Below are 14417 nucleotides of genomic sequence, written 5' to 3' on the forward strand. Positions count from 1 at the left end.
TGGGCAAGCAAATGCTTATGTTTTTCTTCATCTTTCACAAACTTCATTACACAAACAGTACGAAAATTACACCAATTCTCCCAATACAAAAAATCAACAACAAAAAACCAGCTGGGTTTTCTCTTCTACTTGCCGAGTAACTAGCTAGCTCTAATTATATACGAATTTTGTATATATGCTTCAATTAAATCGGAATTTATTCGATTTATGTTCAACAAACAAATGGGTTAGTGAGAGATTACTAGCTAATCAGTAATATCATTATATAATCCAATCCCACCAAGATTTAACATCTCAAACACACTATAGTACTAGTTTCATGAATTAAATTGGACTGGACTGGACTGGATTGGACTTCACCTTTTCCAAGCATAAATCTGCAGAGAAAAACCAGCAGGACCGCCGTTGAGCTCGCTCTCCTCCGTACTCGCCCACTCCATCACCGACGAGCTTCCGCCGGAAGAACCCGCCGACGACATCGATACCGACGAAGAAGAGAAGCTCTTCCCCATCTTTCGCCACTCAATCCCGCTCATCCCGAAATTCCACGAATTCAGATGACCGAATTGGTAATTGTTCTCTTTAATCTCCTCGTCTTCTTCGAATCTGAACATGAACACCGCGTGGCCGTCGTCGCCGTCGCTCTCGAAAAGCCAGTTGTAGACGTCCCACGAGATCTGCACCGGAGTCCCGTCGACTTCGATTCGCTCGTTCCCTCTGAATTTCCACTTCAACCGCTTTATCTGCAGGACAATTTGGCCGTCGACGCTGAAGCATAGCCGGGTCGGGTCGGCGCTCGACCCGTAATCGATTCGGATCTCCCGCAATTTTCCGCCGAACCGGGCTTTCGTGGTGTAGATTTTCTTGGCAACGACGTGCTCTCGTTTCAAGATTGGGATTTGAGATGTCTCTGATTTGTTGGCCCGGGTCTTGGCGTAGGCTTCGCGGGTCAAATCGCCGACGAGGAGGGTCATCTCGTTGTCGACGACGACGGCGATGTAGAACCCGGATTGGGGTTCGGGTCCGGAGCCGAACCGGGCTCTGGAGAGGTCCCAGTAGAGGAGAATGTTGGGGGAGAGCTTCTTGGAGCCGTGCTTCTTCCAGAAGAGGAAGGGCTTGATGTGGAGGTGGAAAGAAGGGGAGGATAGCGACGGAGGGAGGGGGGAATCGAAGGAGTGGCGGAGAAGGTTAAGGTGGAGGGAGCGGCCGAGGAAGGAGCGGGACCAGGTGAGGGAGAAGAGGGCGAGGTCTGTGTGGTAGAGGCACGTGGTGAGGTTGGGTTGCCCGGAGCTGGGCGGCGGAGGAGGCAGCGGAGACGGTGGTGGGAGACGGCGGTTGGTGGAGGTGGAGGGGCGGAAGCAAGACGGAAAAGCGGAGGAGGAGTTGTGGCGGGACATTTGGGTGCTGAAGTTTTAGAGCCTACTTGGATTGTAGTGTTGGATTGTGTTTTAAGGGAATCTTTGAAGGGTTTTGGTGCTTTTTTGGGGAGAGAGAGAGATGGATAGAGGCGGTGGAAAGGGGAGGGGTTTTTATGGTGGAATATTGGGAGGAGAGAGAGAGAGAGAGAGGGATGGAAGGGTCTGTCAGAGATTTCACAGATGAAATTGGGAGAGACAAAGGTATGGAAAACAGAGACCGTCCGGACTCCACAGAGAAATATTGGACTTTCAACGAACACATGTAAAAAGAGTCTTCTATTTGTACTTCCTCATTAGCATGAACAAATAGAATGGATCACAACGTTTTAATTTAATTAAAACAAGTAGTGGATGTTGATGTGGTATTAAATCCGAAGATTTCTATACGATTCATTATCTGTTTAGTGCGTATTATAACGGTATTGAAACGATTTTGTTTCTGCATGCTTTCAATAACGAAAAAAAAGTTTCAGACGAAAAAAATTAGTATAAATATGAACATTATTTTACTGTAACGAGCCGTTTCAAAATAATCAAAATCATCGTTTTAAATGTATGCAAAATTATCAGCTGAAAGTACAAAATAAAAAAAATCTACGCACATGCAAAATTGTGATCGACTCGAAAAGAAAAACCACTTGTTACAAATCCACACGCATGTTGAAGACATGCACTGCGAACTGTACATTGAACGGTTTCCGATTGGTCGACATACTCGTGTCAAAAGTATAGTAATTCTTTTTCTTTTAAATATTACGTATATTTATTTTTTAATTATGGACATGTAAATAAATCTTCTCAATACTCCTTTTTTCCCCTCCCAAATTTGTCATATTTTTGCATGAATTACTTACCTATTTTCTATTCGATTGTCTGCGACTGAGTACTTCTACAGCACAGCATTGAAAAAAATCAGTTATGTACCACATCATCATACATCATAGAATTTTTAACGAAATTATGATGGAAGAATCACGTTGATTTGCAATACTCATTTTCAAAGACAACATCCACCAATTTCCAATTTTAAAAATCATTTTAATAGACGGGTCAATTCCAGAAACCATTTATAATAGAAGTCCTTTAATTTACACAGCTGGGAGGGGAACTGGGGAAGTAAAAGAGAAGGAAGAAGCAAGGCAAGGAGGAAGAAAAAGCCAATAAAAAAGCCTGAAGCAACGCCCACGCTACGTGATTTGTGGTACACCCTGAAAATTCTTCCTATCTATTATTAAATCTCAAACATTATGATCACATATAAAAGTCAAGGCAAGGGCATTTGGAATATTTGAAGTTAGCCATTATTTTGGCCCCTTTGAAATTTGAAATCAAAATTTGGAAAGGCCAAAGTCTCTCCCTAAAGCGTGTCAAGAACCAAATTTATCAACTTAGAACCCTTTTTTGTACATTACCGACAAGTTTAGCGATATTTGGTCTTTACTTAATTGGAGAATGTCTCAAAGTCTTAAACTAACATGATGATTCTAGGTATGTATAATGAGTCACATTTGTGGCTTGTTATGAGTGAATTAAAGACCAAATTGATCAAATTAGAACAATTTTGTGTACATTACCGACCAGTTTAGCGATATTCAATCTTTACTTAATTGGAGTATCTCAAATGTTGTATTGTATATATGTATAATGAGTTCGATAGTAAGTCACATTTGTGGCTTGTTGTGATGTTGTGAGTGAATTACGACTAGTTGTAAAAGTATCTTCATAAGTATCTTATCGTATAATATCATGTTCGACACAAAATGATATGAGAACGTGAGTTTGATTAGTAGCATATTAGGGCTTGTTGTGAGTTAATTAACGACTGGTTGTGAAAATTTCTTCGTAAGTATCATATCCCTTATAAAAAGAACAAAGACAATTGGACAAGTTGAATTATTCTTTAATTTTTATCTTGGACTAACAAGGTAAGTTCCTTTCACAGTATATGATTCTATTACTGTCATGCAAGTTCCTATCACTCCATATTCCTCGAGCTAATCGGACAATATCATAGCTATTATGATTTTATCCCACTTTCTCATATTTAATTAATTCGACAACTTGCGGTGTTTTGGTGAGTGTGATATTTATATTTAACAATCATGCATTGTAAGTTTAATTTGTATAACCTAATGGTATTCTTTTTAACTTATAAGTGAGAGGTCTTAGGTTCGATTTTCATCAAAGGCGAAGTTGAACCACATTATTATGATAAATCCATAGTAAAAATTAGTCCACTCCCTCACTCCCTTAGGTAGATAATATTGTTTTTCAAAAAAGAAAAAAGTTTAATTTGTATTACACGATTATCATAATGGTGTGAGTTTGATACATGAGCTTTATATATTAAATGTGGGATCCATCCTTTTTTTTTTAGCAAAACTAATGAAAAGGGATTAAAAATTTTGAGTTTTAACGATAAGGACCAAATAAAGAGTAAAGTGAATAGTACAAGGATTGACTTTTTAGTGTAAAAATATGATTTTTCGTTAAAGTGAACAATGTAACATCCCACATCGCCTAGAGGAGTTGATCCTCTAAGCCTTATATGTATATTCTCATCTCTACCTAGCATGAGGCCTTTTGAGAGCTCATTGGCTTTGGGTTCCGTCGGAACTCCGAAGTTAAGCGAGTTCGCGCGAGAGCAATCCCATGATGGGTGACCCACTAGGAAGTTCTCGTCTGAGTTCCCATAAACGAAACCATGAGGGTGTGGTCGGAACCCAAAGCGGATAATATCGTGCTACGGTGGAGTTCAGCCTGGGATGTGGTCGGGGCCCAGGCCGGGATGTGACAATTTGGTATAAGAGCCAATCCCTGGCCGGAAGTGTGCCGACGAGGACGTCGGGCCCCTAAGGGGGTGGATTGTAACATCTCACATTGCCCAAGGGAGTAGATCCTCTAAGCCTTATATGTATATTCTCATCTCTACCTAGCACTAGGCTTTTTGGGAGCTCACTGGCTTCGGGTTCCGTCAGAACTCTGAAGTTAAGCGAGTTCACGCGAGAGCAATCCCATGATGGGTGACCCACTGGGAAGTTCTCATCTGAGTTCCCATAAACAAAATCGTGAGGGTGTGGTCGGGGGCCAAAGCAGACAATATCGTGCTACGGTGGAGTCAAGCCCGGGATGTGGTCAGGGCTCGGGCTAGGATGTGACAAACAGTACCGAGAGTTTTTCGTAAAGTTCACTTTTTTTTTGTCTATTTATAATTTGTTACCTATTTTCTCTCTCTTTTTATTTATTGAGTAGGTATCACACTCATAAGTTCAATATATTGAAGTAAAAAATAAAAATCACTTTCAGAGCATTCGAATTTTCTGGCCTATTGTTGAAGTTTTATTTATTTATGAACAAACGATATTATCCACACTAAGGGGAAGGGGTGGGCTTAGCCTCATAATGTGTTAGCAATAATATGGTTTAAACTCGCATTTGGCGAGAATCGAACCTAGGATCTCTCACTTATAATTGTAGAAGTTTAAATTCTATATTATTGGAACCATACTCAGTTTTCCGGTCTACTATAGAATGGAAGGCCTTACCTTTTTTTTTTCTCGTAATTAATTACTATTTCATCTAGGAATACTGTCACAAATAGACAAATTTGAGAAGGATGATGCTATCGGCATCTATTTTTACTTTTCACACATCTCTCTTACTTTTTTGGTTGTTAAATCGTATGAATAAAAGAAAATCAATAACAAAAAAGTAACGAGAATGCGTGAAGGTAAAAACGGCAAACGATATTAGTCAGGTAATGGGTACATGCATAGGGAGGCTGACATCAGGTAAGCCAAACCTTAGTAAGTTAGAAGTCTAATTTTAGATTGAAACATGGCATGTGTTATTTAGTAAAGAAAACCAGGATCCAAGTTGCATAGCAAATCAGAGCGCCACAAAATCCTGACACTTCATACCAGACGCCAGATGCACAATTCAACACGATACAAAACCATCTGGTTAACGGCGCCACAATTTGCACAATCCATAGTTTCATATTCCTTTTTCCTATTTATGGGGTCCTTGAAGTCAAAAAGCCACATGACAAAATTCCTAGTAATTTAAACGGTAGAGTTTAAATCAAAATTCTTAATTTGGTATTAAATTCGTCTTTTATGTAAAAAAATTTATAATTTATAATAAAATGAAGAAGGGTTTTAAGGGAAGAAATAATCTTTTTTTTTTTAAATGGGGATTAGTTGTGGGGCCACAACACATCTAACTTTCACAATCGGAAACGTTTATTTTTCAAGTTGCACATCTTAGATCATCCTTACAACATATTAACCAAAACGGAAGTATTTGAGACATCTAGTTGAGTTCAAAGAAATTGATGAACACTTTGTTCTATGAGAAACAATGAAGTTTCATGTGATAATTAAATAACCAAATGATTTCGGATTGAATTGAAATTTTATAAGGATGATCTATAAATCGAGACTTACAAAATAGACGGTTCGGATCGTTGAAGTTCAAGGTAGAATGAGTCTCACAACTAATTCTCATAGGGGTGGATTTTTTTGTCAAATTGCCGTGCCAACCGAATTGCCAACCGTGCCATACCGATTTTGTGCCAAATTTTTCGTACCAATCGGTAATGGTACGGTATTGTACCGTACCGAAATTTCATGGTACGGTATTGGTAATGGATACCATTACCATGGTATTACCATACCATACCGAAAATACAATATAATATATAATTTATAAATTATATAATAGATAATTATATAACACATATTTATAATATTCCAATAATTTGAAAATAAAACCCTACTTATATTAGGATTGTTGTTGGTGACTTTGATCTCTTGAAATTGTGGAAATCAAACACAAAAGAGTTCCTAATTCTTTCACAAATAGCCAAAATATCTTTGTAACCGTCACTTCTACTTTTACTAGTGAAAATGCATTTAGCCTAGGGAGGAGGGTTGTGGACCCTTTAGGGTATCATTTTATCCTAAAATAATGGAGGCACTAGTGCGTACTAGTGGTTGACTTAGGGCAGATGAAGTAAACTTCTACAAGGAACCAACGGAAGATATGCTTCAATTTTACAAGGAAATAGAAAAAGAGAAAACAAGAAAGATATGCTTTATGTTTTTTAGTAAATTTGTTATTAAATGGTTTTCAACTTTAATTCTTCTTGCTACTAATTAATATGTTTTCTTTGTTTGTAATGTAGGCTTGACACAAACTCAATCTTCTACAAGTTCAATGTCTCCTCCAAAAGCTTCGACATCTTAAGCTTGAATAACTGATCAATGAATTCTCCTTTTTGAAGTTTACTTCCAACTTTCATTTGGTTTGAAACTTTAATTTTTATTTGGATTGTTAACTTCTATTTGTTTTGATTCGTAACTTCTATTTGGATTGTAAGCTTAATTTTCATGATGAATTTTGATGCATCTTTTGAATTATTATGTGTGTGAATTGTGAATGATGAAGAATAGATGAATTTAATCTATAATGTATGAGATAAAGGTACAAAAAAAAGTTTTTCCCTTGAATTGGGTTAAAAAACAAAAACAGATTTTGTCCCAAAACAAAATGGCAATTACCATTGCCATACCATGCCAACCGAACTTTTGGCAATACCGAACTTCGGTATACCGAAAGTTTGGTACGGTAATAGTAATAGATTTTACCAAACCGAAAGTTTGGTATGGTAATTGGTACAAGGGGTTTGATACGGTAACCGTACCGAACCCACCCCTAAATTCTCATATAAAAAAAGAAGAAGGAACCCCTCCCTTTAAAGGGCCTAATGAAAGGAGTAAACTTGGACTAAAGGGTTAAGTGACAAAGAAAGCAAGATGTTTTTTATTTTTAAATGAAGAAATATTAGGCCAAATGAGCTCTTTGATAATAGTTGCGTACAAGAGATTTATCCTCCTCCGAAGAGGTCAAGACCATTACACTCAGAAACTCGCCGCCCGTCCTTCCTCCGCCACGATTAAACGAGATGCTTTTGATAAAAATTAACAGTATCAGACAGGCGTGACCCAATTCTTTTTCTTTTGTCATCAAACAACCATAGAAATCGAGTGCTTGGCAGATGTCATCCTTTATTTTGTCTCCTTGCTTGGTCTTCTGCTTTAAAATGGCCAGCTGGTACTTTAGGCACCCGACCGTTCCTTTTAATTGTACTTTATCTTTACAAATTAGACCTCAAATCAATGTGATTGTGAGGTTTTTTCTGATGATTTTTTTTTTTTTTTTTGTGGAATTTCCAAGAAATTTTGGCATATGAAAATGTAGGGTTGTTACTTTTTTCAAAACTGTCCTACACTGCCTAATACAAGTATTTTAGTTATAAAAAAAAAAAAAAAAAAAAAAAAGGAAAGATGCTTGGATAGAGCCGGTTATAGTTTCTTAATCAAGAGTAAGACTGAAAGAACGATAAACAGTTGATGAAAAGACACAAAATCGTGATACATTACTATTTATTGGATGTTTAGCGTTGTTATGTAATATTGTACCACGTCACGGACTCACGGAGTTTTTTTATAGCAATATTTTATTTGAGTTGCTTATCATGAAAAGTGTCAAACTTGAGAAAATGCAAGGAAATGGCCATAAGAAATATAGGGAAATGGCAGTAAATGCAAATCAAATTCAGTTGCATTGACCATATTGAATTTGATTTGAACTTGCACTAAAATTTCCTAATAAAATGTAAGTTTTTTTTTTTTTTTTTCTGGGGAAAAAAGTGTAGCATTTTTTTTTAAACGATAGTGTTAGTGGCAGAGCCGTCCCTGAGGGTGTGCAACAGGTGCCACCGCACAGGGCCCAAAATTCGGAAGGGCCCCTAAATTTTCATTACATGTATAAAGATGCATATAAAATAATTAGATGCAAAAGACAATCTTATTTGTAGTTCTAGCGCAAACGGTTTAGCTCTTCTTTCTTATAGCCCATGTGCTGGGTTTGTATCCTAGTGATATTGTTTTGTTATATTTTTTTAAGCTTTTGCAAATTTGTAAACAGGAGATAACAAAAAGGAATCCAACGGGTATCAAACTCAGGACCTTTGAAGGTAAAGAAAAACACCTAGCTGATCAAACAACTTATTTTTGTTGCAGTAACTTGTAATATTTTAGTTTTATAGATGAAAAAAAATTAAAAATAATAATAATAAAGAAATATAACATTAAAAAAATGAAGGGCCTCCATCTAAGTTTTGCACAGGGCCCCTTAATACTTAGGGCCGACCCTGGTTAGGCCATCTCCAACCGAAGGGTCCAGAGGGCCAGAGGGCCGAAAATAGCCCTAAAACCGTCTCCAACCGAGGGCTAGGCCAGAGGGCTCTGGAATCTGGGAGGGCCCCACGGGATCGAAGAGGGCTGGAGGGCTGGCTATTTTTTTTTTTAATGATTTCCTATTGCTGTCGGTTATAGCCGACAACATTAAAGATCTTTTTTTTTTTAAATAGTTCTACTATTAGTGTCGGTTATAACCGACACTAATAGTTTGAAATGTTTTTGAATATAACGGCTAATAGCCGTTGTATTATTAGGCCTCTTTTTTTTTTTTTTTTTTAATGAATTTAAACTTTTTTTTAAATTTTTTTTTTAATGAATGTAAACTTCTTTTTTTCCCCTTTTTTTTTCCTTTTCATATGAATCAAATTTTGTTTCATATTTTTTTTCCTATAACTTTTATTTCACAAAATTTGTTTCATATTTTTTTTCAATTCTATTTTTTTCGTATAACTTCCTAGGTCATTTATACAACATTAAATTGTAGTTTTTAAATAATAAATTATGTTTGGCCCTATGGCCCTTTGGCCCTCGGTTGGAGACGGTTTTTTGTGACATGGCTAAAACGAGCCCTTTGGCCCTCTGGCCCTCGGTTGGAGACGGAGGCAAATATGGCCTTGTACTATTCATTAAAATATTAATATCTTGGGGAATCTTGGAAGGCTAGAGGGCTCAAACGAGCCCTCTGACCAGCCTTCGGTTGGAGATGGCCTTAGTGGTTAATTTGTTAGTTGCTAGAGAGAAAGAAAATCGATGAATATCACACCTGCACTGAAGTGCATAATGCATAAGCATGATTAATTTCCGCCACTTTAAAGTCTTCATATTTTCTTAAGAAAACTAGTCAAAATAAATGCTAACAAAGACTTGAAGGAGAAGACTCAGTACAGAGTGACTAGTCCAAACGAAAGTCCTAACCACTTTTTTCTTGCAGTTTCCTACACAAAAGGGTTCACAAGAAGTCTTTATTTATTTATTTATTATTATCTATTTCTATAGAACCTCACCTTCACTTGTATTGGCAGGTGGTTAAGTTCACGATAATTACAACATTAACGAACAGTGTTATCATTTTAAAGTCTTAACATCTGATTAAATTAGAGATAATATCAATATTGGTTAGTAGTGAACCGCTAAACCACCTCCGAAATTTTTAACATTAAAATCTGCACTTGGCTACGAAAGATCACAGGGAGTGTAGAGGTTAACCTAAACAGAGTAGAAAAAAACAGAAGGACCTCCCCCTACCCCATCACCATGTGCAAATATTCCCCTTAACTTTAAGCATACCCTACAAAACAGTCCACACCCAATTTTGTTGTCTTTATTTTTCGTGGGAATCTGCATCTTGGATTAAGCACGCTTACCACCCTAACGAACCCTAAATCCTTAAATTAAGAAACCCTAATCTTAAAATAAGAGTAGCTAATCCAATCCAATACACTTCAACCTCTGCTCCAAAAAAACAGAGTTAAGTTGTACTTTCCCTTTAGATTCTGCTCCTATTTTAATTTCCATATATATATATATATATAAATATTAGGTTTGGGTTTTATTTTTTATGAATTTAAATTGTCAACGTTAGGTGTTTAGGTTCCATAGTGGGTGGGCCTCAAGTTGAATGAATTCATATTTGCAACAACTGAGTAGAGACTACTTCAAACTAAACAAAATGACAAAACATTTGGCGTGTTCAAAACTACTTCAGAAATGACCAAAAACGGTTTGAGATACCTTAAAATTATTTAAATAACAACAACGCTTCTAACAAGCAACAATGATTGACAATAAAATATGAAAGTACTTAGAGACTATAAAACCACTCAGAAATGGTAAAAGTGCTTATGGATAATAAAACCACTTGAAGATGGTTTGTTGTTGAAATATTAAAAAAATTCAACGTGCTTTTAATAAAAGTGCTTCCCACACAGAAGTTCTTATAAATGAAGTACCTTATAAACAAGCGTTTCAAATAGGCCTAATTTCCAAGTAGGCAGTGAGTTTATGATGAAATTTCTGTAGTGCATGTTATTCAGGTTATACGTATGAATAAAAGCCGTTAAATTATTTAATCCAAAAAGATATAGCGATTTTTGTTTAAATTTGTAACTTAAATGTGTACACGAGAAAAAGCCTTAGAGGTTATGAACACAAACATGAGTTTATTGGGCCTTTTAATATATGATAGGGCTACTTAGAAGCCCAGTGACCAAAATCAAGTTAGGCCTAACCCATTTCAACCCAACCTTATATAGGCGGAAAAGAGTAGTACCAAACTAATGGTCCAACAGCCTGTGACGAAAAAAACTTTCCTTTAGCTCTCACATCATGTGATCTTGTATCGAACAACAGGGAGATTTTTTAGTGTATCAAGAATACATAACAGAATATCACATATTATTATACTATTGGAGAGACACTTGAAAACAAAACAAAACTTTTCTTCAATTGTATATTGACATGTAGTGTTCCACTCCGTGTGTTCCGAGCACAATGAAAAATCTTTTCAAACAATGACTTGCAAGAACTTCTATAAACTTACGAAATCGCCCAATAGGTTGCTGCCACGTGCTAAATTATTGATTTGTATCCATATTATGTACATGTTAATTGTAGCCCCAAGCTCCAACCCAAAAAGAGTTTTTTAAGAGTAAAGAGAAATAAAATGTGTTTAATGCATGTAGAAGTTGACATAGTCACATCGCTCATAACAAATGTGCTTTCCATTTACACCTAAATCTTCCTCGTTATAGTTTTGATTAGTTTAAAGTACATTCACCTGTATAAACATTGTTTTCGCTAAACGTATATAATAAACTAAGTGAAAGGGTCCACCCTAAAACCAAAAGGGTGTGTTTGTTTCCCTTCACTAGCCCTCATTGGACTGGACTAGACTAATAGTTAGTGCAGTCCCATGTTTGTTACTTCACGGGACTAGCTTTAGTGGGAGTAAGCCGGACTCGCCTCGACTAAGGACCGTGCAAGACGGTCTTAGCGAGAGACGTCGCGAACCATAGGACTAGCTAATCCCTTCAATCGCTCTCTGCTCACGTCCTCTACTCTCCTATTTGCTCGCGTTTTCTCCCTCTCCTCGTCCCCAACCCTGAATCATGAACAAAGACCTCGATTTGAACTTCAATCGGAGAACTCACGAGCTCCGTCGTCCGAATTCACCTCTGCTCAGACCAAGCTCATCGGTCGCGCCCTCCGACCTAAAAAACAAAGATATGAAGAACTTGGCCACAAACTGCATCTTTGTCCTGTCCCACCTCATTCCCGTGGCTGAGGAATAAAAGCAGAGAAACAAACAACCACCACAGCCCACCCCATATATCCGAAAGAAACAATTCACATGGCATTGGCTCTGAACATCATAATCCCCCACACCACAGCTTTAAGCCTAAGCACTTCTCTGCCCTCTCCCAGAAAGTCCTCGAGCCCTCAATTCCAAAATAAATACAAAGTTTCAGCTCGCTCCGTTACCTGCAGCTCAGCACCCGCTCCATGTCGTTTTCTTTGAGGCAAAACAAAATAAATACAAGTTTCAAACTTTAAAAAATAAGAAGGAGGCCAGAGTAATTTGAGATGGATCGGAAGAAAAAAGGGAGATGGGAGAAGATAGAGGTACAGAGAAAGGAGAGGTAAACAGTGGGCGGAGAAAAAAGAGAGGTTTAGACAGAGAGAAGATGTCGAACAAAGAAAAAAAAGTTGAAAGAAGATGATTCTAGAAAGAAGAAAAAAGGTAAATATTATAAAATATTAGTATTTGATTAAATTTAATAATAAAATATTAAAAGATATAGATTATATAATATAATACTAAAGTCCTGCTTTTTAGTCCGACACTGCATCAAACGCTTCATTAAATCAGTCCAGCTTAGTCTAGTCTAAGCCAGTCCAGCTTAGTCCCTGAAGCTAGTCCAGTCCGACATAGTCCGGTGCAACAAACGCGCCCAAAAGGTTTTAACAGCTGAGTCATCTTTAAACCGCAGGAGATAGTTACGCATCATACGACTCACCGATGTCACTTGCCTCTATTGGAGGCTCACTCCGGGCGGGTTTAGATCCCTTAGAGCAAGTCCATCGGGGCTTGATAGCCCGGCATCGAGCCCCCTAAACAGCCCGGCACCCAGTTCAAACCCTCAAGCCCAGCCTAATAGGTTGACACCTAGTCCAAGCCAGGCCATAGGCCGACCCATAATCGATAGACCAAAGAGTCGGACCATCTGACGTCAGGCTTGCGTCAACCTAACGTCAAAGGCCACCTTTTTTTTTTTGCGCCCAGTGCGTGGGAAGCATGCCCAACTAGGCGCGCGTCGAGCACAAGAAATTAGAGACGGGGCCAGCATGCGCAAGCGCACTCGCCGATCTGATAGGGATGTCACATGGCCCATCCTAGGCTGTTGGATTTCCAACGGTAAAAAAAATTGAAATTTAAAATTAATGGCTACAGACGTGGCACAATGAGGACCATTCGATTTTCAGATCAACGGTCCAGATTTTTTAGCCAAAAAATATAAAATAAATAAATAAACTGTCAGAAATTATTAATATTTTTTTTATAAAGTCAGAAATTAAAAATAAAATTATTATTATTTTATTATTTTATAATAAAAATATTATTGACCAGGCTATTTTTTTTAGGGGTGGAGATGCATTTGGTCTATCATTGTTCATTGAGGTCTATCATTGTTCACTGAGTGGATTAAATGGACTGGGTGCTAGCATTTTTTTAGGGATGGACTTGCTGTCACAAGCCGTCCCGAATTATTTTTATTGATGGTGTGAAATGATTAAATTGCCCTTGGACGTTAGTTGGTGTTGTGGGTGATATGTTTTGGTAGTGGTCCAATTCATGTTAAGTCCTAATTGTTTGGACCCAATTAGAACTAAATTTTTCCTAGTTTGTGGTTGGTTGTTTTGTTGCCAACTAGGACCACACACACCCATACCTTTACCCGTTGACCTTTCTTTCTACTCCCTATCTCGGTTTTCATCCATTATTTGTACAATTGTACGGTCAACTCGTGAACCAATCAATTTAGGTACGAATCGAGGTTTTGGAAGCCATCTTCGTGTTCCTTGTGAGCTCAGGAATACATCCATACTATTTTTAGAACTTGAATCCTTTGAAAATCCGAGAACCCAGAAATCCCAGATTTTGAGCATTGTTCATGTGATCGTGATCGTGGAATTTTCAGTGAGTGTTAAGGTTCTAGGAAGCTTTAGGACGTCTTCAAGAAGTTCGGGGAGTAATTTTGAAGTGTTTTGGACATCAGGAAGCTCGAGTTCATCAAGTTGCAGAGGTTGCCAGAGTGTTCGAGGTTTCTCTGGTGAGATTCCGTAGATTTCAAGGCTTGAAAGTGGTAAGAATGTGTTCTACTCACTCCAAGCTTCATTTTGAGACAAATTTCATTTTAAAGTTTTTCCAGAAACATGCGAAAATTCAAGTTGTTGACGGAGAAGGAGAAGAATATTCCGTCAAAGTTGACGGAATATTCCAAACGGCAGTTAAGTTTCCGTCAGGGTTGGCCACGCGTGAGGGCGTGTCTGGTCGTGCCCTTGTCGGCGCGTGGGTGGTCTAAAAATTATTTTAAAAATATGGGGATGTTTATGAGGTTGAGTAGATCACCTTGGTATATTCAAACATCCCGTTTGAGCATTGTATGAGAAGTTATTTCCTAGTTTTTTGTTTGTGCTTTAATTAACGTTTATTTAGTTATTTCGCATATAG

The 14417-nt window shown here is 37.7% G+C and overlaps 1 protein-coding gene across 1 annotated transcript; it reads right to left on the bottom strand.

Annotated features, from left to right (window-relative positions):
• LOC126631860 (uncharacterized) lies at nt 1-1669 on the bottom strand. The gene has a single exon (XM_050302049.1). The coding sequence runs from the start codon at nt 1395-1397 to the stop codon at nt 357-359; it is 1041 nt and encodes a 346-aa protein (XP_050158006.1). The 5' UTR covers nt 1398-1669; the 3' UTR covers nt 1-356.
• Nucleotides 1670-14417: the final 12748 nt, after the last annotated feature.

This window comes from Malus sylvestris, chromosome 8 (assembly GCF_916048215.2).
Source record: "Malus sylvestris chromosome 8, drMalSylv7.2, whole genome shotgun sequence".
Lineage (NCBI taxonomy): Eukaryota > Viridiplantae > Streptophyta > Magnoliopsida > Rosales > Rosaceae > Malus > Malus sylvestris.